Source organism: Equus asinus, chromosome 30 (assembly GCF_041296235.1).
Source record: "Equus asinus isolate D_3611 breed Donkey chromosome 30, EquAss-T2T_v2, whole genome shotgun sequence".
In the NCBI taxonomy this organism is placed as follows: domain Eukaryota; kingdom Metazoa; phylum Chordata; class Mammalia; order Perissodactyla; family Equidae; genus Equus; species Equus asinus.
The window spans coordinates 21407976-21430071 of NC_091819.1; the positions used below are offsets into that span (position 1 = coordinate 21407976).

General features: G+C 49.3%; 1 protein-coding gene across 4 annotated transcripts in view; it reads left to right on the plus strand.

The window, feature by feature from the left end:
• The window catches only part of CNIH3 (cornichon family AMPA receptor auxiliary protein 3), a 112428-nt gene that overhangs the window by 47935 nt on the left and 42397 nt on the right, over positions 1-22096 (plus strand). For 2 of the 4 annotated variants that reach the window (XM_070501370.1, XM_014862362.3), the window contains exons 2-3: positions 3176-3244; positions 8589-8636. In XM_070501370.1, coding sequence (XP_070357471.1) covers positions 3176-3244; positions 8589-8636 — 117 coding nt within the window. The remainder of the gene's footprint in view (positions 1-3175; positions 3245-8588; positions 8637-22096) is intronic. The other 2 variants (XM_070501371.1, XM_014862364.3) reach the window with 1 other exon arrangement.

Here is a 22096-nt window from a genome sequence, read left to right on the forward strand (position 1 = left end):
GTCCGTGGATGGGTTAACTAGTGGGTAGTTATCGGGATGGGATGCTGAAAGCTTTTATCCCCGTCGTGTCCATTGCCGTCGCCATCATCAGAAAGCCCTGGGAAGTAGCTGTTATCATGGAGCTGAAAGGGAAGCCACGCCTCGGAGCCTTCCTTCCTTCACTGCTTCCTCCCAGTCAGGAGGCTGCCTGCCCTCTGACTCGCTCGGCAGCTTGGAATCCCCAGGGGCTCCTGTCTTCTTCCTTCCAGCACCAGCTGCCTTTGTTCCCTTCAGTCCAGACTCGCCTCCCAGCACTTATCCAGGGCCGTGGGCACAGGTCAGGGCTGGGGATGGGCCTGTATCGGTGTGTCTCCAGTCACAGCCATAATGTGGGGGCTTGACTGGGTCAAAAGATGGTGAATTGTCTTCACAACTGGATAAATAATAGGCCCAAAGATTGCTGACGCCGGCCTTGTGGGAGCTAGGAATAGCGAGCTTCGGGCTCTGCTGTTGGTCCAGCTCAGTTTACATTTATATCAGGGTGAATGTGGATGTGGATATTGAGGACCTTATGTGCGTTAGGATTTGTAGTTGGGAGATAGATTATGTCTCAATAGATTGGCCTGATGGACCAAACTGAATAGGGAGGAAGTGAAAGGAACAAAGGTCAGTTCCTGCTCTCTGGTCCGCCAAATCCAACAATGTGTATGCAGAATGAGGTGGACTGAGTTTAACTGAAGCACATGAAACAGACACAGGGCTTTTAGGCAACGCAAGGTCAGTATGAGGCCAGGGATGTGATGTGGCCACAGAAAAGCTAATGAAATCAGGTTGCGTTAACAGAGGCACAGGCTACAGAAGAGAGGAGGTGAGTGTACTTTTGTCTGTGTGCCAGCTGACCTGACCTTGAATATGGTGTTTAGCTCTGACAGTCACATTTTAGTACAGACATTTACAACCTGTAAGGTCAATGGAGGGCAATCGGGATAACGAAGCACCTTAGCGCCGGTTTATGTAAATAACAGTCGGAGAGATTAGCTTGAGGAAGAAAGATTTGCTGGGGTCATGATAGCAGAAAGTACTTAAAGGGGTTCCTTGTGCTTCGAAGAGTGATTTGCTCCATCTTAAGTGCCTCTGAAGCAGTGCTGTACAATAGGACTGTCTGCGAGGATGAGAATGTTTTGTATCTGAGCTATTTACTAGCTACTAGACAGGTGTGGTTTTCTGAGCAATTCATATGTGGCTACGAACTGAATTTTTAATTTAATTTTAACTAATTAAAATTGAAATAGCCAAATGTGGCCCCTGTATTAGTCAGTGCAGCTCTAGAGGGCAAATAAAAAAAATAGACCAGAGGTTGGCAGCTTTTTTGTGTAAAGTGTAAGAAAGTAGCTGTTTTGGGCTTTGCAGACCATGTGGGGTCTGTTGCAACTACTCCACTCTGCGGCAGGGTGAAAGTATACATAACATATAAACGAATTAATGTGTGTGTTCCAATAAAGGTTTATTTATGGAAACAAATTTGATTATAATTTTTACAGGTCACACAATATTATTTTTCTTTTGATTTTTTCAACTATTTTAAAAGTGTGAAACCATTCTTAGTTCCCAGGTTGTACAAAAATGGGCGTCCGGCTGTGTCTGGCCTGCGGGCTGGAGGCGCTGACCCTGGCTTCTACTGTGGGTAGAAGCCAGGGGAGTCATGTGTAGGGTCAGCAAAGGAAGGCAGTGATCAATGAGAGGTAGCCGGAAATGGAATGAGCATCCTCAGTTAAGTGACGAGTTTCTTGTTACTAAAAGGTTCAAGTACAGGCTGGATAATTACCTCTCTGGCAAGGGATGATATAGAAATGTGTCTGTTTAATCCAAGTTATACTAGAATTTTCTCCTAATTCTGTAGGAGTATTGAAAGCAGGGTGACGTGACTGCTTTACAATTATACTGCTTCGTAGAGGGAAGTAAGCCGTTTTTCCTCTCTTGCTGCTTGCTCTCAGCCCCATGTTGCTGGAACAAGGACGCTCGGGGGTGGTGTGCTGGCTTCATGGCCGTAGCAAGTCCCCAAGTGTTCAGGGGCCCATTTACGTGCAGCCTAGGAGGGATGCTGCTGACAGTCCACACCCTAAGAGAGGACACTGCACTGGCCAAATACCACCTCGTCCTGTCATTGAGTCCCCTTCTGGGGATGAGGTGTCTGGGATTAGGAAGTTAGCTCTTTCTGTGGATGTGCTGTGTCTCCTGCTGTGGCTGCAGAAGGTTGCCTCCAACATTCTCCCCTCTGGACAAATGGGGAAACTTGTGGCTCTCTGGGGAGCTTGGAGTCTCTGTCCAGAATGAACTGGAGGCCCCGAGTCCAATGGATCAAGCTGTGAAGCCTGGACCCGACTGTCCAGCCTGTGGACAGCTCGAGATCCGGTTATTGTTGTTGACTCTGCTTTCTTGTTTTTCTCTTCTCCCTTTTGCGTGACTTTTGTCTATTTTACTTCCAATCAGCTTCTGCGCCAAAATAAACAAAAAACCCCCAGCCCTTCCTGTAAGCAGAGAATCTGAAAGTGCTGGTTTGAAGTTTCAGTTTTTTGTGCCTTTATCCAAACTCCAGCCTGCCCTCGCCACAGTAGAGTTTTCTCGACATCTTTGTGAAGCACAGAAGGCTTAAAACGTTTGTTTGGGGGATTTTTAAATTGAGATATATTTGACACAAAGCACTGTGTAAGTTTAAGGTCTACACCATATTGACTGGATATGTTTCAATTGCAGTGTGGTTGCCATTGTAGCGTGGGCTAACACCTCTATCCTGTCACAGAATCATCATTTCTTCTAGTGTTGGGAACAATTAAGATCTAGTCTCTTAGCAAGTTTAATATTTATAATATAGTTTTGTTGTCTATAATCACTGTGGTGTGTATTAGGTCTCCAGGACTTATTTATCTACTAGTTGGAAGTATGTACCTTTAAGCAACTTCTCTCCCTTTCGCTGTTTTGGGGGTTTTTAAGCATACACAGAAGCAGACAGAGAGTACAGTCAACCCCAAGTGTCCGTCACCAGCTTCGACAGAAACCAGCTCCTGGGCAGTCTGGGGTCATCTATTGCCCTCTTCCCACCTCCTGCGTTGTTCTGGAGCAAATCTACAGAAAGCTTTGACTTGCTGTACGGACTCACCTTGGTGCTAATATCTTGATTCTGTGTATTCTGTTTCAGATAATTGCCTTTGACGAGTTAAGAACCGATTTTAAGAGCCCCATAGACCAGTGCAACCCTGTGCATGCGGTAAGTAGTGGGTGCTGGTGACGGGCAGGGTGGCATCACCACAGGCCACCCAGGGCCTGTGAAGGAGGGCGAGGATTCGATGAGTTGGAGGAGTAGAGCACGTGCTCGGCACTGGCTGGACCTCCAGGCTTGGCTTAAGGTTGTCTAGGAGACTTCTCATTCTGGAGGCCTGCTGAGGTCTCGATTTATCTTGCAAGTCAAGTGTGACAGTCCTAGGAACCCAGGTGGGAAGGGTCTGCTGTGCTGTGGCCATGAGTCCTCAAGGCCTTGTCTTGGTGTTTTTTGGTTACGCATCCTGAACAAAGAGACAGGCTCCGTGTTGGCCAACATGTTGGTAAGGGTCTGGGAGCATCCTTAGTGGTCGACCCCACTCTGTGCTGTGCCAGTTTCTCCGAGGGAGACTTGCCGGGTGGGTGGAGGTACAAAGCTCCCAGCCCCATATCTCCTACCTGTGAGGCAGTCATCTAAAGGGCCTCTGTAGACCCGAGGTCAGCTCACCTCCCACTGGGGAATCTGAGGCCGTCTGGTGGTTTGCTCCAGGTTTAGCATGTGAAGGACCCTCTGCCCCAGCGTGCGCTCCTCCAGGGTCTTAGTGCTCCATCTTGCTTGCCAGCCCGTGCATGCTGCCCTCCCTTCTGTCCTGGAAGGGATGTAGAAAGAGGCCCTGATGCAGGGAGAGGAGGACCTCACTTCTGTGCGGGGTGGGTGTTGCTGTCCAGTGCAGCCCATGTCCCAGAGCCCGGGACCAACCCTGCGTGTGGACAGAGGCTTTTCCCAATCATTCTGGACCAGCCCTGCTGGGCTCGCAGGATGGAGCACACGCAGTTCGTTTGAGTGTATCTCTCAGTCTAAACTCACGGCCTGGGGTTGGTTGAATTCCTTCCAGCCCCTGGTTTCCAGGGCTAAGGCGAGTTTTGTTTGAATAGCTCTGTTGATATTTTCAGTCCAAAGTCGTGGAGAGAACACCAGCCTCTGCTGGTATGATACCATCACAGCCTGGAAGGCTATGGCGTCATTCTTTAGCGACAAGGACAAAGAGCTCTAGTCGCCGTAGCTGCAGGCTCCATAAAGAAGGCTGTGCTCTGAGGGAGGCACCCAAAGACCGTTTGGTGGGTCAGTCCTCAGCAGCCCCCTCTGTAAAGTAGAGGCTTATTACTGGACTTGTAGTTCTTTTGTTTTTACTGTGTGCTAGGAACTTTGTATGTGTGGTCTATAATTCTCTCAACTGCCACACAGGCGTCATTGACCCAAAGTATAGAGTCTTATCCAAGGACTCTTGGCTCATGGGTGGTGAAGTCAAGATTGGAACCCAGCTCTGCATGTCTTCCAACCCTGTGTTCTTCCCACCGACTCAACATTGTCTCTTTAAGACACTTGATTTTATCATACCCGAGGCCCGTTTTGGCATCAGATTCTTTGATTCTATGAAATAGAGCCAAACTCTTTCAAAATCAACTATGTAAAGCAGAATTTTGTTGCAAGTTGAAAGAATCCCTAAGATCCACTTGGAAACTTACTGTATCTCGTGAAACTTATCATTGTTAAAATCTGTTTTGTTTCCCTGTGCCGGCCTCCCCACCCACCTGTGATAACCAGGCTCCACCAGGCCTGAAAGGGTTGCATCCTGGGCCTCGTTTCTTTCCGGATGTTTTTGTGTTTGGCACCTACATCACACACCTGGCTCGTCTATATTGACCAGGTGCACGGTGCTGCCTTAGTCCGAGGGAGCACTTCCCTTTTGGAATGCCAGGAAAGTCAAGAGCCTGCTTTCCGTCCCTCCCAGTTGTTTGGGCTCAAATTAGAAAGCAGCTCATGGGGCCTGTCTGGTGGCACAGCGGTTAAGTTCGTGCACTCTGCTTTGGTGGCCTGGAGTTTGCTGGTTCAGATCCCGGGTATGGACCTACGCACCGTTTGACAAGCCATGCTGTGGCAGGCGTCCCACATATAAAGTAGAGGAAGATGGGCATGGATGTTAGCTCAGGGCCAGTCCCTCCCAGCAAAAAGAGGGGGATTGGCAGGGTATGTTAGGGCTAATCTTCCTCAAAAAGAAAGAAAGAAAGCAGCTCACTTAGGACACCTAGAGCTTTCTTGTATGATCCCAGGGTAAATGCCAGTGAAGACATTACATGGGTATTGCAGGTGACTGCTGAAACCATGAGACGTTTTCATGGAGCCCGTTTCCATCTTACCCTGGCAAGTTCCTTAGTTCCGACAGAACAGAGAAAATTAGGCCTAGCGTGAGTTCCCGGGAGCTTCTGTGAAAGGTTGCAGCCAGGACAGAGCTGCACACAGCTGGTGATCGGTAACTGTTGATGAGAGAATGAATGGATATTGGAGGGGGGAGCTGTGTAGCATGGAAGCTGGAGCACAACTGTTTACTCCCGTTATTAAAGCCACACTTCTAATTAGTTGATGAATTAATTAAGTAGCCTGGGCCCTGAAGGCCAGACATCTCCTGGGCAGACGGAAGCTGCGAGGGAAAGGATTCTTGCCTGAGATTAAAATACAGTCCGTAAAAACCCTAAATGGAAGAGTATTCGACGCATTTCCCCAGTTCTTACGATGTTACTCCCTGGCAGGAGGTGAAACGCTTTGACGCCTCATTGAACTCATATTGGAGCCCTTTGGGCCTCTGAGGAGCCCCTGCAGTAGCATTTCAGGATCAGGTGGCTTGAAAAAGCTACTTCGCTGGTGGGTGACTCCAGCCCTGGAAGGACTCGTGCTACAAAGAATCGCTGATCGATGTGATGCATTTCGAAATGAGCGTGCCTGAGGCCCGCTGGTTCTTTGGGTTTAAGGTCCCCTAAAGCTCCAAATATGGCTGCACCCTTTGGGTGGACCCCGTCCAGGAGGAGGAATGCTCTGTTTTACTTCTAGTTTCTCATGTGAGTGCTTTCCCTCCCTCTTGCTCCTGGGCATTCGGTGTCCCTGTGACGTAAGGAGAAAGGATGTCCTGCAGAGAGGCTCTGACTTGCGGGGGAAGGAGCTAGTGTGTGTCCTGTACCATTTTGGTGTATGCCTGGTATCTCACGCCTTTTCCCATTGTTCTCCATTTAGGCAGCCTCGATGCCCAGCTGCGGGTGTGTGTTTGTGTGTGTGCAAGTGTGTGTATGTTGAGGAGGACGTGGTCTGTCTTGCTAGCCACATGGACACTCTTTCCTCTGGGCTTAAAGGACGCACAGGAATCACTGTATTTATGATTCCGTTAGGCAAATTGAAGCGTCCCAGCCACCTGTCTTCTCCAGATCTCTGAGGAATCTCATTAGCTTCACAGCTACGCCAACCAAATTGCCTCAGTAATGAAGCACCGGGAGACGCCACAGCTGTGTTCCGAGTGGCTCCAGAAATCGAGACAGTCACTGCGAGGAAAAGAGAGCCAGCATTTGTGTGCGATGTGAGCACTATCACCTGCCCAGCCACGGGGCTTCTTCCCTCGGCAGGGGGCCAGACTCCGGAGGTGGACTTCAACATCTTAAAAAGTCCTAGCCCGGGGGTGCTGCTGGTGTCTAATTTAGGGGGGAGAATTCTTCCTCTAAATTCAGTCACTTTATAAAAATAAAAGCGGGGCCGACCCGGTGGCGCTGTGGTTAAGTTCGCATGTTCTGCTTCTTGGCGGTCTGGGGTTCGCTGGTTCGGATCCCCGGTACGGACATGGCACCGCTTGGCAAGCCATGCTGTGGTAGGCGTCCCATGTATAAAGTAGAGGAAGATGGGCACGGATGCTAGCTCAGGGCCAGTCTTCCTCAGCAAAAAAGAGGGGGATTGGCAGATGTTTGCTCAGGGCTAATCTTCCTCAAAAAAAATACAAAATAAAATGTTTAAAAAAAAAAAGAAAAAGAAAAGCAACGGGCAGAGAACTTCCCTCCTTTAGCCGCTAATTAGGGCACACATGCCCTTCGAGACCCGAGTGGGAGGGCTGGCTGCGAGCTTTAGGGCATTCGGTGAACACATGTGCCCCGTCTGCACTTTGGCCATCTTCCGGGTCCATGGAGGCTGAGCGAGACTTTGCCTGTAGGAAAACATACAGAAACCTCCCCTGGGCTGAGAGAGAAGCTGAGCCCCTCCTGTTTGCTGGGAGAGTTTGGTTAAGAGCAAATGACTGTGACAAGGTAGATGGAAAAAAAGCCAGAAGCTCTTTTTTTTTTCTTTCCGTTTTATTGAGATGTAATTGATGTACCTTGCTGTGTAAGTCTCAGGTGTACAGCATAATGACCCGACTTACATATATTGCAAAATGATTACCACAAGTTTAGCTGGCATCCATCACCTCCTATAGATACAAAAAGAGAAAAAAGAAAAAAGTTTCATTCCTCGTGGTGAGAACTTTTAGGATTTACTCTCTTAACAACTTTCAAGTACACCACACTGTGCCTCACCTCCCCAGGACTGATTTACCTTCTAACTGGAAGTTTGCACTTTTGACCCCCTCCCACAGGTCCCCTCCCCACCCTCTGCCTCTGATAACCACAAATCTGATCTCTTTTCCTATGAGTTTGGTTTTTTCAGATTCCACATATCAGTGAGATCATACAATATTTGTCTTTCTCTATCTGACTTATTTCACTTAGCATAATGCCCTCTGTGTTGTGGCAAATGGCAAGATTTCATTCTTTTTATGGCTGTTTATGGCTGAATAATATTCCATTCTGTGTGTGTGTGTGTGGGTGTACACCACATTTTCTTTATCCATTCATCCATCGATGGGCACTTAGGTTGTTTCAATGTCTTGGCCATTGTAAATAATGCTGCAATGAACATAGGGGTGCATACATCTCTTCGACATAGCGATTTCATTTCCTGTGGATGTGTACCCAGAAGCGGAGTTGCTGAGTCACATGGTAGTTCTGTTGTTAATTTTTTGAGGACCCTTCATACTGTTTTCCATAGTGGCTGCACCAGTTTACATTCCCACCAACTGTGCACGAGGGTTCCCCTTTCTCCACATCCTCACCAACACTTGTTATCTCTTGCCTTTTTGATGACAGCCATCCTAACGTGTGTGAGCTGATATCTCATTGTGGTTTTGGTTTGCATTTCCCTCATGATTAGTGATGTTGAGCATCTTTTCATGTACCTGTTGCCCACCTGTATTTCTTCTTTGGAAAAGTGTCTTTTCAGATCCTCTGCCCGTTTCTTAATTGTTTGGTTTTTCTGCTGTTGAGTTGTATGAGCAGAAACTCTTGTTGGGAAAAGCCACTGGGCGCGAACATGCAAGCCAGCTGGCTGGGAGGGGTCTCTGGCGGTTCCTGCCTCCTCTACTGGGGGCTGGATGTGGGGGCTTCTCTTGGTCTTTCAGCAGAATCTCTAACCTCCCCTCTCCCTTCTTTCTTGTGCATTCTGATAGAGGGAACGGCTGAGGAACATCGAGCGCATCTGCTTCCTTCTGCGAAAGGTCAGTGCAAGAGCTGCAGGCCAGCGGGTGGACGGTCACATGGTCACGGGTGGGCACAGAGTGGAATCGGCCAGCGAGGCTCAGTGCCTGCTCCAGTCCTGTCTCCCAGGAAGGCGCATGGCGGTGGGGGCGGGGGAGGTGGGAGCAAGTGATGATCCGTTCTTTGAAAAGCTCCAGAGGCAAGAGGAGCTAATTAAAAGGGGCGGCCATCAATCAAAGTGTCAGGGCAGCACTGGATGTTTGCAGTGCCCTCTGGTTGCATTTAGAGGCTCTTTCTCTTTGCTGGATGATGGATGGCGATTACAGCTGGCGCTGCCTCACAGCCTTTGTTTCTGTCTGGTGCTGGGCTCGGAAGTGCCCCCGCCCTACTCAGGGAAGTCTATCTCTGGATGCTGGGTTTCCTTTGAGGTTTCAGCCTGCCCCTCAGCTTTGCAATCTGATTGACAGCATCACTGGGAGTGTCAGAGGGGCGGGAGGGGAGGTGTTATTATAAGGGGAGCCGAGCATTCAGAGTTGCTCTGAATGGATGGGTAGTAATTTGCAGCTGCCCTACATGCGTTCAGGAATAGTCGTCTGTGCACGTGCAGCTCCAGCTTAGTATTTAGCACAACTCTGTGACATAGCTGGGGAACCCCTGTGCCAGAAAGACCGATCTGTCACTCTCCAGTCAGGAAAGTGCGTGCTTTTCAGCAAAGTGTAGAGAACAGCCGCTTGCGAGTAAAAAAAGCAGTGTCCATAGCCTTGAGCCAAAGGAGAACTCTGACCCCTGTCCAGAGTGGATGGGCTACAGGCCACGGGAAAGCCACCTGCGGACCTAGAAGGAGTTTTTGAGGCTTATGTGAATAGGAGAGAAACCAAATGCCATGCCAACATTGATAGGAGGGAAGCAATTATGCAAGCTTTTGAAATTTTTTCTATATTTCAATAATGATACCTTTTGTTGGGAGAGAGAGCTTAATCAAGAAGTTAATTTTTCTAGCTAATTACTTGTACTTTAATATTTTCCAAGAAACTCATTATGTTAGAATGCTGCATCTTGTATGTCAGAGCAGCAAAGTATTCTCAGGTAATGAAAATACTAGTGACCTGAGGAATAAAGAATGATTAAGAAAAACCATATGACATTTGGTATTAAGGGTAATTCATGAATTTGTCTGTTATTTTCCCAGATAGTATCTTGCATACCAGTAACCTGCTCCAGCTGTCACTTCCATGGTCTCTGGTTTGTTCTTTAAGCCTGACACCTAAGTGGCCTAGAGTGGCTGAAGACTAAATCAGAGCTTTGTCTTTCAAACTCCACATTGCCCTTTTTTCCCCATCCTGGATGTAGCATCCCGATTTCTCTGCAGAGCGGTAATCCATATCCATCACACTGTAGCCTAGCTCATCCTTCTGTATTCCCTGACCCTTGACTGCGGCCAGACAGTAGGCGATGGCCTGTGATGGCCTCTGCCACGGTCCTGCTGCCCACAGCCCTGGACCTTTCAAAGATCAAAGCCAAGGATATGAAAAAGTACACAGGCTGTGCAAGAATTAGCATTACTATTTGCAAATTTGCATATAGTTTGCATAAGTTTCTATAAACAGTAGACTGAGGTGTTTTCCTTCAGGAAACATGGTACCCCACGTACCTTTTTCTGTTTTTTGCACTTTTCATTTATTTCTTCTTCCCATGCTGCTGCCACTGCTGCTTCAGTGAATGCAATTGCTATTCATTGTTAGCGGGAAAGACCAGGGAGGAAAGTTCGAGAGAGACTCATGAAACACTGCCTTCAAGACTTTAGGTGTTGTCACTGTACCTGACCGTGCGTTCTGCAGCCTGACAGTTTTCTCTCTCCCACGGGAACCACACTGGCCAGTGCCCCTTGATGACCTTGAGGCTGACATAAGCCACTTTCCTTGTGGCATCTTCTTCCTGCTCCAGTGCTCTTGTGGTTAGCACACCTTTCCTTTCAACACCTGGCTCTGTTGGCTCTTCAGCTCTGTGTCTGTGTGTCCTGGATACCCGAGGTCGTTGTCGTTGATGTCCACATGATTTCTTTGTGGACGTAATTTCAAGTTTTCAGAGTTTTGGATGGTCCGTCCATTGAGGTCTTGCCATCCCTCACATGTTTTTTAGCTTAATTGGGTATCTGCATTCTCACAGACACATTCAGTACTGGGCATGCGGGTCTGAGTCCTCCCACTAGAATGTAAGTTCTGAAAGGACAGTGACTTTGTTCCGTTCACTGTCACATGTCCGGTGACACAGAAGGAAGAACAGTGTGTCGCCTGCTGAAGGTGCTCAAAAAATATTTATTCAATAAGTTAATGAAGGAGCGCTAAACTCCTGGCACTTCTAGAATCTGAGTCCTTCTTGCTGGGCCCACTGGGATAACAATCAGTAAGCTTTTCATTTCTTCATCTCCATAGTGTCCGTGATGCGCACAAAGCATATATGTTACTACATGTATGAGATTTGTGTTTTAAAATCAAATTGAACTCCGTATTGTATTCGTTATGACGCAGAAGGTTACCCTATGGTTTCTCCCATCCCATCGCTTTTCTTCCTGTTTGTGCCCTCTGCCCTCTTTGCAGTCTGTTTTGTACTAATATCTTTTCTCAGCCAATTCTGGTTCCTTCCACCGGAAAGGTCATGTAGGGGGTGGTGAAGTGCGCAGCTTTCTGCTGCGTCCCGATCTGGCCTCTGCCCTGCTTATCTGTGTCGCCCTCAGCGGGACTCTGAAGTGGGGGAATAAGAACAGAAACCTCCGTGTAGAGCTGTTGTGAGAATTAGATGAGAGATACATTTGCCTCTAGCCCATAAATGCCCCGTATGCATTACATGGTATTATTCTGATTTCTGTGACCCTCAGCTGCTGCCTGAAGCCCCTTATACCGTCCCCAGGCACACACTTGGTTCTGAGGCAGGCCGCACCCCCCTAGCAGCTCCTCCTGTTTTCTTAGGTCAGTGCCATTTGATGTTGGGCGCATCACGAGGTGGGGCCCCTGGGCCTCCGCCCTCTCGTCTCTCATTCTGTATGGGCTTCTGTGCTCAGATTCCCGAGCCGTGAGCACACGTTGGGGATGATGGGGAGGGTTAATGGGTCTAGTTGGCACTACCTTCCGAGAACTGTACCTTCCAAGAAATTTCTTGGAACTCATCTCCTAAACACCCCAGAATGTGCTGCATCTCAGCAGCTGATTGTTGTTAAACCACCTCCTCAGCTTTCTCGGGAGAAAGGAAGGGATTTTCAAAGCGGATCCGTTTTTAGCTCTGTAATTATCAGAAAATGTGTTCTTTGGGTAATTGTCTGAACCGCAGGATTCTTGTGTCGACTTGTGCTTGTGACTCATTTTTTCATGGCAAGAGCCGCTTGCTTCTTGCCTGTTCTCGCGCCCGGGGCACGTTACCGGCTCTGTGGGTCGCTGTGAAGTACAGGTTTGGGGCAGGAAGCACCCTGGAAGGCAGAGGTGGCTCCAACGGCTGCTTTCAGGCACATAAAGGGTCCTCGTTGGGGAGGAGACTGACTTGGGGCCTCCTGTTGCATCCCTAGAGATGCAGGGAATGGTTAGAGGAAATGAATTTGAGAGCCCGAGGTTGGAATGAGAATAAAGAGAAACTTTCTCGGAAACGGAGGTCGTCAAACCTTGGATCGGTTGTCCCCGGGCTGTGTGACATGCTCGCCTCCCTCAGGCTGAGTTAGACAACCTAAGGTCTGAGGTGGTTTCCAGTTGGCCTGCCTGAGAGGGGTACTTAGTTGCATAGTTTGGGATGTCCCTTCTGGCATGACAATTCTGTGATTGTCCAGCTCACCCCCGATTTCCCCAAGAGTGTGTGTCCTGTCTTACCGCAGGTTTTCTGACATTCGTGGCTGTGAAAAGCTCTAGCGGATGGGTAACTTTTACTCTCTCCCTTGGGCAGTCACGCTGGGATGTGGAAGAGGAGGGTGAGTGGGCAGAGGTCGGGGTGGGTGGAGCGTTGAGTTTATTGGGGAGGTATAACCAGGCTGGATGGGGAGCAGGTGCTCCATGCTTAGTTCTGGAAAGAACATGGCAGGGATAAGGCCACAAGCGTTATGGCTAATGGCCACCTATGTCCCTCCCCCTTTCATGCTTCTCAAGGTCACACCTCTGTCTTAGGGGAGGTGTCGTGGTGTGAAGTGAAGCTGAATGGTCGAAGCCTGACTCCACTGCAGGAATTCCATGCTGTGGTTCTGAAAGCAGGAGTTGGAGGCCGTGGGAAAGGGATATGACACTTCTATAGTGCAGGGTCAGTTTGTTAAATGAGAAGATTGCGTCATCGTGCCCACTTCTTCACCCTCCCCTGTTTCCGGGACTGGCTGTATAATTTGCAGGGCCCGGTGAAAAACGAAAGCGTGGGGCTCCATGTCAAAACATTATTAAGAATTTTATGAAGCTGGCAGCAGAGCACTCAACCAAAGGCGGGGCCCGTCCGAGTGTGGAGCCTTGTGCAAGTGCACAGGTCACATGCCCTTGAAGCCGGCCCTGCCTGCATCTATGACCTTTGCCATAGGATTCACAGTCCTTGCTTAATGCAGAGTATGTTTCTCCTCCCCACTGGCGTTGGGCTCTGCAATGTGATGAAATTTGTCCACTGGAATGTGAGCGGGCCCATGAGTGTGTACTGAGGCTTCAAGAGTCCCTGGGTGTTTCTGCTCTCCCTCTCGCACTTCTGACATTGCCGAGGCCAACCCACTGGTTCGAGGAGCCTGAGGGGCCCCTGTAACTCAGACAAGCCTGCCAGCTCAGGTGACCCCCAGTCAACCTTTAGATACGTGAGCAAGTGTAAATGATTGTCATTTAAGGTCCTGAATTTTGGAGTGATTTGTCATGCAGCATTCTATGGCAATAGCTAGCCGAGACTGTGCCACTCTGACAAGGGGGAAAATCTTTTCTTTTAAAGTGGTTTTGTTCTGTGCCACAGATCAGCCATTTGCTGACTCTACAAACTTATAAATAGACAGTTTTAGACTCTGTCCCAATTTCTTTGACCTGAGAGGAGGCTACTAAATGCATTTCTATACCAGAACTCAGAGAAGGACCTGTGTCGCTTCGGAGCACAATACTTGTCATGCATTAACTACTTGGGAAAATGGTGAAGACGGTGCCTTTTCTCTAATTACGAGCACTCCCTGTCACAAGGGATTGACTTGACTTCCAGTCTTTGGGGCGTTAAGGCAGCTCTTCCTGCTGGGCTCTGGGGGGAATGGTGGGTTTTAACTGAGAGACATAATACAGTGACAGGGATGCAAACTCACGGGCTGCTGTGCAGAATGCCTTAGAGAGAGCATCCTTGTCTCAGCTCCAGATCAGGATTCTCTGCTGCTTGGGGGATTTCTAAAGCATGACACTGGGGATGGCTGCTTACATTCTTGAGTGACTACTGTGTGCCTCTTTTAATCCCCACAACCACCCTATGAAGTGGTCACTATTAATAGCCCCACTTAACCGATGAGGCAATCAAGGCTTAGAGAGGTGAAGTGTATATCCTGGGGTCTCATACTTCATCAGTTGGTAGAGCTGGACTTTGAAGGCAAATCTGTCTAATCAGAGTCCACTTTTTTTTTTTTGGTGAGGAAGATTGGCCCTGAGCTAACATCTGTTGCCAATCTTCCTCTTTTTGCTTGAGGAAAATTGTTGCTGAGCTAACATCTGTCCAGTCTTCCTCCACTTTGCATGTGGGACGCCACTGCAGCATGGCTTGACAAGTGGTATGTAGGTTCGTGTCTGGGATCCAAACCTGTGAATCCTGGGCCACCAAAGCGGAGCATGTGAACTCAACCACTACACCACTGGGCCAGCCCCAGAGTCCACGTTTTTAATCACCACATTATAGGGGAAATTGTTGATTCTCACTGAAACACCCTCCTTAAGGACCAGCACTACAGTCCTATTCCTGAGCTGTTTTAAAGGGAAGATACGAACACCAGAAGTCACAGAGGGCCTCAGAGACCCTGTGATATGCTTGGCTCACCCTTGATGGGGCCACGTGCATCCTTTTAAGGCTCTTTTCTAATTCCGTTTAACTTCTTGGGAGGATGGTTCACCCTGGAGGGAATGTTTGCAGAACAACAAAAATATCCTGGAACAAAACTTGCCACTAGTTCAGAAACTGTGTCTCATGTATAATTTATTCTCAGATGCCTTCTGTGGCAAAGTCCTTGTTAGTCAGAGGGAAAGGTGGGACGCTCTACTCGCTCTCTAAATAATGGTGCTGTCACGCTGTTGCTGAACCCGAAGCTGGAGGGGCTGGGGCGGCGTCCTGGCTTCGCTTCACTCTCCTCCATGGCTGCAGCCCGGGCAGCAGAGGATTCACGGCAGCTCCCAACCACGTGGGCTCAGCTTCTTACTCCACTCTGGGCAGCTGGCCGACCCTGTTCTCTTTAGCTCTCTATTGCCTCCATAACAGAATATCAAACAAGTTTACAACAACCACAGTTTATATTTCTCATGAATCCCTGGGTCATCTGGTTGGTTCCACTGATCTTGGCTGGGCTTGTGGGGAGAAGGGGTGTTCTTCTGGTCTTGGCTGGGGCTCCTTCATCTGTCTGGCTGTCGGCAGATATATTTGCTAATCTAGGATGGCCTCAGCTGGGACAGTTGGTTCTGCTCCACATAGCATCCTCCAGCGACTAAGCCCGGGCTTGTTCTCATGGTGTCATAAGACGCAGGAGAAGTCGTGGAAATGCATAAGCACTCTTTCAAACTTTGGTTTGCATCAAATCTACTGGTGTCCTATGGGCTGAAGCAAGTCACATGGCCAAGCCCGGGGTCATTGTGGGAGGGGCTACAGTTATAGGGCAAAGAGCGTGGATAGAGGGAGGCCATTAATTGGCACCGTAACTGCCATCAATCTGCCACATAGCCATAGGAAGGGGATTCCGGTTCAGCGGTGGGGAATTTTGCAGACTTTCTCTAGGATGGTAACGTGGACTCTTAGATGTAGGGGGCCGCATCTCTGTTACACTTGCTGCACTGTATTATTGTCTCTGCGGATGCCTTCTTCTCCCCTTAGTTTGTGAGTTCCCTGAAGGAGGAACACAATGTCTTCCTCATCTTTGAACCCCCGGAGTTTAACACAGTGTGGGACACGAGGTTGATGGCCAGCGCACGATCAGGAGGTGAAATACTAGAACTGCAGTGGCCCTTAGAGGACATCTAGCCGGATCCCTCATTTTCAGGCGGGGAGATTGAGACCCAGCAGATCAAGTGGTGAGATGACATCAGAACCGGTGTGTATGGGCTCTTGGCCAGCTCGTCCACAGTGCCCTTTTCAGTGTCTGAGGTCCCTGAAACTGGACAGAACCCCTCTCCACTGTAAGCTCTCCGGGGGCAGGAACCAAACCTTCCTTGCTCACGATTGTTTAATAGGGCCAAGCACAGTGTTTTTGCGTGAGTAAATGCCACTTCCCTCATCCCTGCCCCATCAATGGCCATTTCACTGGGAGTGGCATTTACTGTGTCTTCCCCGCAGGGTACAAGCCCTCACCAGTTTGGTATCTGATGGGCCTGGGAATAAGGCCTCACACCTTTATATTCTGGAATTCCAGACAAAGTTGTGGACAAGAGCCTTGGTTATTTCCAAAGGAGCAGGTCCCAGCGAAGTGGTCTGTTCTAGCTGGAGTCTTGGGAGGCAGGCCCTGCTCGGGTGCGTTATCATCTGCCACAGGATCACGAGTATGAGGGAAGGACCGTGAGCCGTGCTCCGATGAATCTGCTGCGTCTTCTTCCCATCATGACGGCTGTGTGGGAAGCTCGGTCCTACTGTCGTAAGCGGTGGCCTCATTAGCACTGTGGCTGTTTCAAGACTTGGCTTTCACACTTCTGACTGTGTGTGAGCACCCCTGAAGGTCAGCCATACGTGGTAATCTGCAGTATGTCTGTACCGTGAATTTGATCCTGCACGTTCTCAGGCTAGTGGCATGAATGTGTTACTTAGCTGCTGAGTGAGTCTAGCCAGATGCCCTGCACCCTTGTTTCAACATGGCTTTGATGTTCTCCACTCATTATTCTGCACCCAGCAATTCTCGTGAAATGCCTACAGAGCACTTGCCATTTCCGGGGAGACTTTGTCTTTGTTGTGAAAAATCATATGCCAGCGTAGTATCAGGAAGTGGCAGATGTCAGAGTCCCTGTGCTTTTGTGTTGTCATTAGTGAAACTCGTGGTTTCTAATCATTTTGCGTATCAGAATCCCCTGTGGAGATTTTCCAAGTCACATCTGCTTAAGAACCACTTCCAGAAATTTGCTCCAGTGGCTTTGGGGAGGGTCCAGTCATCTGTATTTTGAAAATGCACCCAGTGTGCTTCTCAGGGGTGGCGGAGGCGGAGAAACACTCTGTGAAATGTTGGGTGACGTGGATGGTTGGTGGATGTGCTGGTGATTTCTAAGCAGCTCCCACGATGGCTCCCTGGGGTCTGGAGAATGAGATCTGTGGAGGGAGAGGGAAAAGGGAGGAGAGCTCCACCCAGAGAGGTTGGCAGTTAGCAGACAGATGGGGCCAGCTGCCTACCCCTCTGCGGACCGCCCCGGATGAGCTGAGCCCTGGGCTCCCGGTGCATCTCCCCAGCCTGCTCTGTCCTGGCTGTGTGTGGAGCGAACATCTTCCTGACCCAAGACATGATGGAAGGTTGGTTCTGATGGAAGGCACAACCAGCTTCACAAAGGGAGGAAGGCCAGTGGCCCTCGCGTTGGTCGGGGGAGGAATCCTGAAACTGTCAATGACCTTAGGGTGCATCATCGAGAATGGCCCCCAAACTTGGCTGTGCCTCACATCGTGTCTGGAGAGGTTATTAAAAATACAGATTCCTGAATGCCCCCCCCAACCCCTGTGATGGTTAACTTTATGTGTCAACTTGGTTGGGCCATGGTGCCCAGATATGTGGTCAGACATTATTCTAGATGTTTCTGTGAGGGTGTTTTTTGAATAAGATTAACATTTAAATTGGTGGACTCTAAATAAAGCAGATTGCTCTTCATAATGTGGGTGGGCCTCGTCTAATCAGTTGAAGGCCTCGATAACACAAAGACTGACTTCCCCTGAGCAAGAAGGAATTCTGCGGTAAATGTCATTAAGACTTCAAATACAGCATTGGCTCTTCCTGGATCTCCAGCCTGTCAGCCTTCCCTGCAGAATTTGGGCTTCACAAACCACTGCAATCTTGTGAGCCAATTCCTTCAAATAAATTTCTTTCTATATATATGTGTTTGAGGGTGTTATGTGTGTGTATACACATCCTGTTGGTACTGTGTGTCTGGAGGACCCTGACTAATATACCCTCCTCGATCCTGGGAAGTTCAGGTTCAGTAGGTTTGTGGAGGGGCCCTGGGATTGCTGTGTAACTGAATCTTCACACCGACCCTCTGAGTTGGGTGAAGTTATCTACCTTCCCCAGATGGTCAACACCTTCCTCAAGGTCACCCAGTTCATGGGTCTGGTTCCAGAACCCACGCTCACCCCTTTTCTCCCTTGCTGCTTCTGTCTGCTTCCATCCATAGGAGCCGGTAACTTTCCAGGCCTTTCACAGAGCTTCTTGCCCCTACATGAGGGACCAGCCTCTGCAGGCTGCTAACCAAGAATGATGATCACTCAGTTTCCCCTGTAGTCTCCACAGACTGTGTGGACCAGAAAAAGGAGGCCAGTCAACTGATGGCATTCATTGGCAAAGCAGATTCTCGCAGCCTGACCTTCTAAGCAATAAAGATTTATGGACTCTCGGCAGTTTTGTTATGAGAAGTCACCAAATCATTGCCCCTTCTGACAGAAATAATTTGGTTTTCTGTAATACCTTTCTCCTCTCATTAATACAAAAAGGGACTCCAGGTATTGTAGGATGTGTGGGAGGCAGGAAGGCGTACTGGGATTGGGTTCCGATATGAGTAAAGGATGCATGATGACTGTGGTGGAAACGTGAGGGAGCTCGGTCTGTCTGGGGGACCGGTCCAGGCTGGCGGGGGGCAGGGATGGTGGGGACCCTGCCTCACAAGGTCGTCGGGACCCGGGCTCCTCCTGCCTTTGGAGCTCTGCCATCATTAGGGCATTTTCTTGTGCACGTGGTCCATGAGGGCATCACACCATGATGTCCTTTCCTCAGCGGGATGGAGGAGGGAAGAGGAGAAAGGGCCATTTCGGTGAAGGACGTGACCCAGAAGTTGCACACATCACTTCCATTTGACTCATTGGCTAGATCTTAGGCAAATGGCTGCATCTGGTCTTATTTTGGGAGGCTATGTGCTCAGCCAAAAATCAAGGATTTTGTTCCCGAGAGAAGGGAGAGTGGGCACCGGGGGATGACTGTAGATCTTGGTCTCGGGGGATTCTGGTCAGCAGGGCACATAGCCAGTGAAGCGGCTTCAAGGGCAGAACTCCAAGGTCAGTGGGAGGTGGAGGTGGGGAAGGAAGGACAGGACTAGGCTTTAAAGGTTGAGGTGATGTTAGTCGGTCCCTGGAGGAGCAGGGACATGGTGGGGGTTGGAGAAGAAAGCGGAGTCCTGGCTGTTGGCCTTGGCGTGTTCCAACGGGTGCCCACTTGAATTCGCTCATTCATTCAGCTGGAATTCATTTAGCGCCTGCTCTGCGCATAGTCCTGTGTTATGTGCTGAGGGGGATCAAAGTGCATCGTGTGATGTGTCAGTTGTGAAGACCAGCTCAGTCCAGCTAATAGGCATCTTGTTTTTTCTCTGAGTCACACAATACCTTATATTACAGTCGCTGAATATAAAGCATGTCTTACACAGTTGTATTCTTGAAGGTAGGGCTGGTGCCCTCCTAACTTTTGTATCTGCTGCATTGCCTAGCGTGGTGTCAGATTCACGTTAATTAGCTAAACGGATTAGTGGACGTGAGCCCGGCACCCACATAATGGCTTGGACTGTTACTTTCATAATGCCTGAGGCAGAATTCTCACTGCTGAGCCTGGGCTTAAGGCAGGTGGAGGAGACCAGAGAGAGGCCAGGGGCCGATGTGACAAGCTTTGCCTTATCAGAGCATCCTCACTGCCCAGTGGGTGGCGTGGTAATGGATGCAGTTAGAGGGCTGGTTCTCAACCTTAGCTGCACATTGGAATCACCCAGGGAGCTTAGAAAATATTGTTCCTGGCTCCCACCCCCAGAGTTTCTGTTTCATTGGCCTGGAATGCAGCCTGGGCATGGAGGGTGGTGGGGGGGGGAGTGGTGGGTAAGCCCCCCAGGTGATCCTAAGGTGCAGCGAGGCTGCAAATCACTGAATTGGCGGGTCCGCCAGGCGTCGGAAATGCAGCCGGGGAGGCGTTTGCACTTTCTCAGGCCCATCGGGGATGATTTAGAAAGCCATCATTTTCTAGATGGTACCAGAGTGAAAGCAGTAATTTGCCCAGGGGCTGCCCAGGTGGACTGAAGGAGCGGGGGCCTGGCTTCCTGCTTCCGAGGAGAGGGTCGCCCCCGAGGGACGACTCATTGTGAGCAATCCGCAGACAACTTGTTCTTCTTGGTGGAGCTTTGCTTCCAAATGCTCCCTTTTCCAAAATGTGAGGAGGAGTAAAAATTCAGTTTTTCAACCCCCCCACGTGCTCACCCTCCCAGATCCTCATTCTTGTCCTTTTCCAAATTGCTGAAAAAGCAAGAAACGTTTCTGGGTCGTGTTTGTAGGCCGCAAAATGTGCCCATATCGCCAAACCCTAATAGGCTCATAGTCCCTGTAGGGTTACCCAGTCTGCACCCAGGCAGGGCCCCGAGAGCCCTGAGACCCGGATGAGAATTCGCATGGGCTCCCAGCGTGTGCTGAACTGACTTGTGTGCTCCAGGTGTCTTTTCCCTCGGAATAGCTGCATTGCCGCATTATCACGCTGCCTCCGTTTGCAACTTATATGGGCTTTGTTATTCTTTAAGCAATTTGGGGCATTGGGCCTCCTCCAGCCCACAGTTTCACTGCCTCTGATTCCTGAGCCGTCTCTATGGCACAGACAATTACAACACACATGGAGTTTTGTTTCGTTAGGATAAGACACGGCAATAGACAAGGAAATGCACTGAATAAGTTCAATGTGCTATACAAATGCAAAGTGCCATTCTTAGAAAGGGATAGGAGAAACCATACTGTTCCCTTTCTGCGTCTGCCAAATGGTCAGAGCAACGATGAAATGCTGGGGGACAATGATGGCCGATTATAGCACAGGAAGGTGGGCGGGAAATATGCAGCAGGAAGAGCTCTGCTATTGTGGCCTTTTAGTGGTGACATCACTGCTGTTACCGCTCAACACATCAGCATAAAGTGGTGCCAGTGCCACTCGTGTCCTGGTAGGAAGCAGACAAAGGGGCCACTTACGCAAGGCTCCTGCCCTCGCGGAACATAAGCCTTGTTCAGATTACATCAGCAGGATGTACGGATGAAACAGCAAACAATACATCTTCTGTGAGGGTCTGTATAATCCTCTTTGTATAAGCTAGACTTTAATACACATCACTGTGGTACTTCTGATATCTTTTTTTTTTTTGGTAAGGAAGATTCACTCTGAGCTGACATCTGTTGCCAGTCTGCCTCTTTGGTTGCTTGAGGAAGACCAGCCCTGAGCTAACATCCGTGCCAATCTTCCTCTATTTTGTATGTGGCTTGCTGCCTCAGCATGGCTGGTGACTGGCGTAGGTCTGCACCCAGGATCCAAACCTGTGAACCCAGGCCGCTGTAGCAGAGTGCGCCGGACTTCACCACCACGCCACTGGTCCGGCCCCTTCTAATGTCTTTTGATGGTGGATGTCAATTGTTAGTAGAGACCAAGAGTGGTGGACATTGGGTTCTTTCAAGTTATTGATAATTTCAAGCACAAGTGTTCTGGACTTTAAAAGGAAGGCAGTGTGGGAGGGTAAAGTCAGAGGTGTAACACTGTGTAAGATGTTTTCCTCAGAGACCGAGAGTTGGTGAGGGCGGGTCCGTGTATCTTGTTCACTGCTTAGCATGTTACCTAGAAAACAGCACATATTCCTCATGCTTTGCTGACAGAAGGAATGGATGAGTGGAGCCCCCTCCCTGGTGGCTGTGTAGGCCCTTTGCCCACAGTATGTTGCTTATTCTCACAGCTCTGTGTCGGGGAGATGGCACACTGAGGCTTGACTTGTAATTCCTTACCTCAGAACAGGACCGAAAGCAGAAACAGCCTGTTGGCAAAGGACTTTCCCCTCTTGTAAAACATTAGGCCACAGAAGGAGGAACTTGCCCAGGTCGCTCAGGTGGTAACTGCTGGGTCTGGATTCAGATCGTGCTCTGACTCCCAAATGCCTGCCCTTCCTAGGAATCCTTATGTTTCCACACAGTAGGGATTAAAAACATGTTTCCCTCCATTTCCCTGGACAGTTCCACACCATTGAGTTTCATAGTGACTTAGACACCGCCTCTGACGCACCAGCATTTATCCATTCCCGTGACTATCATCAGCCATATGCACGAGTGCGCCGTGCTGTTCTCTAGTCTGACTACCGTCCCTTCT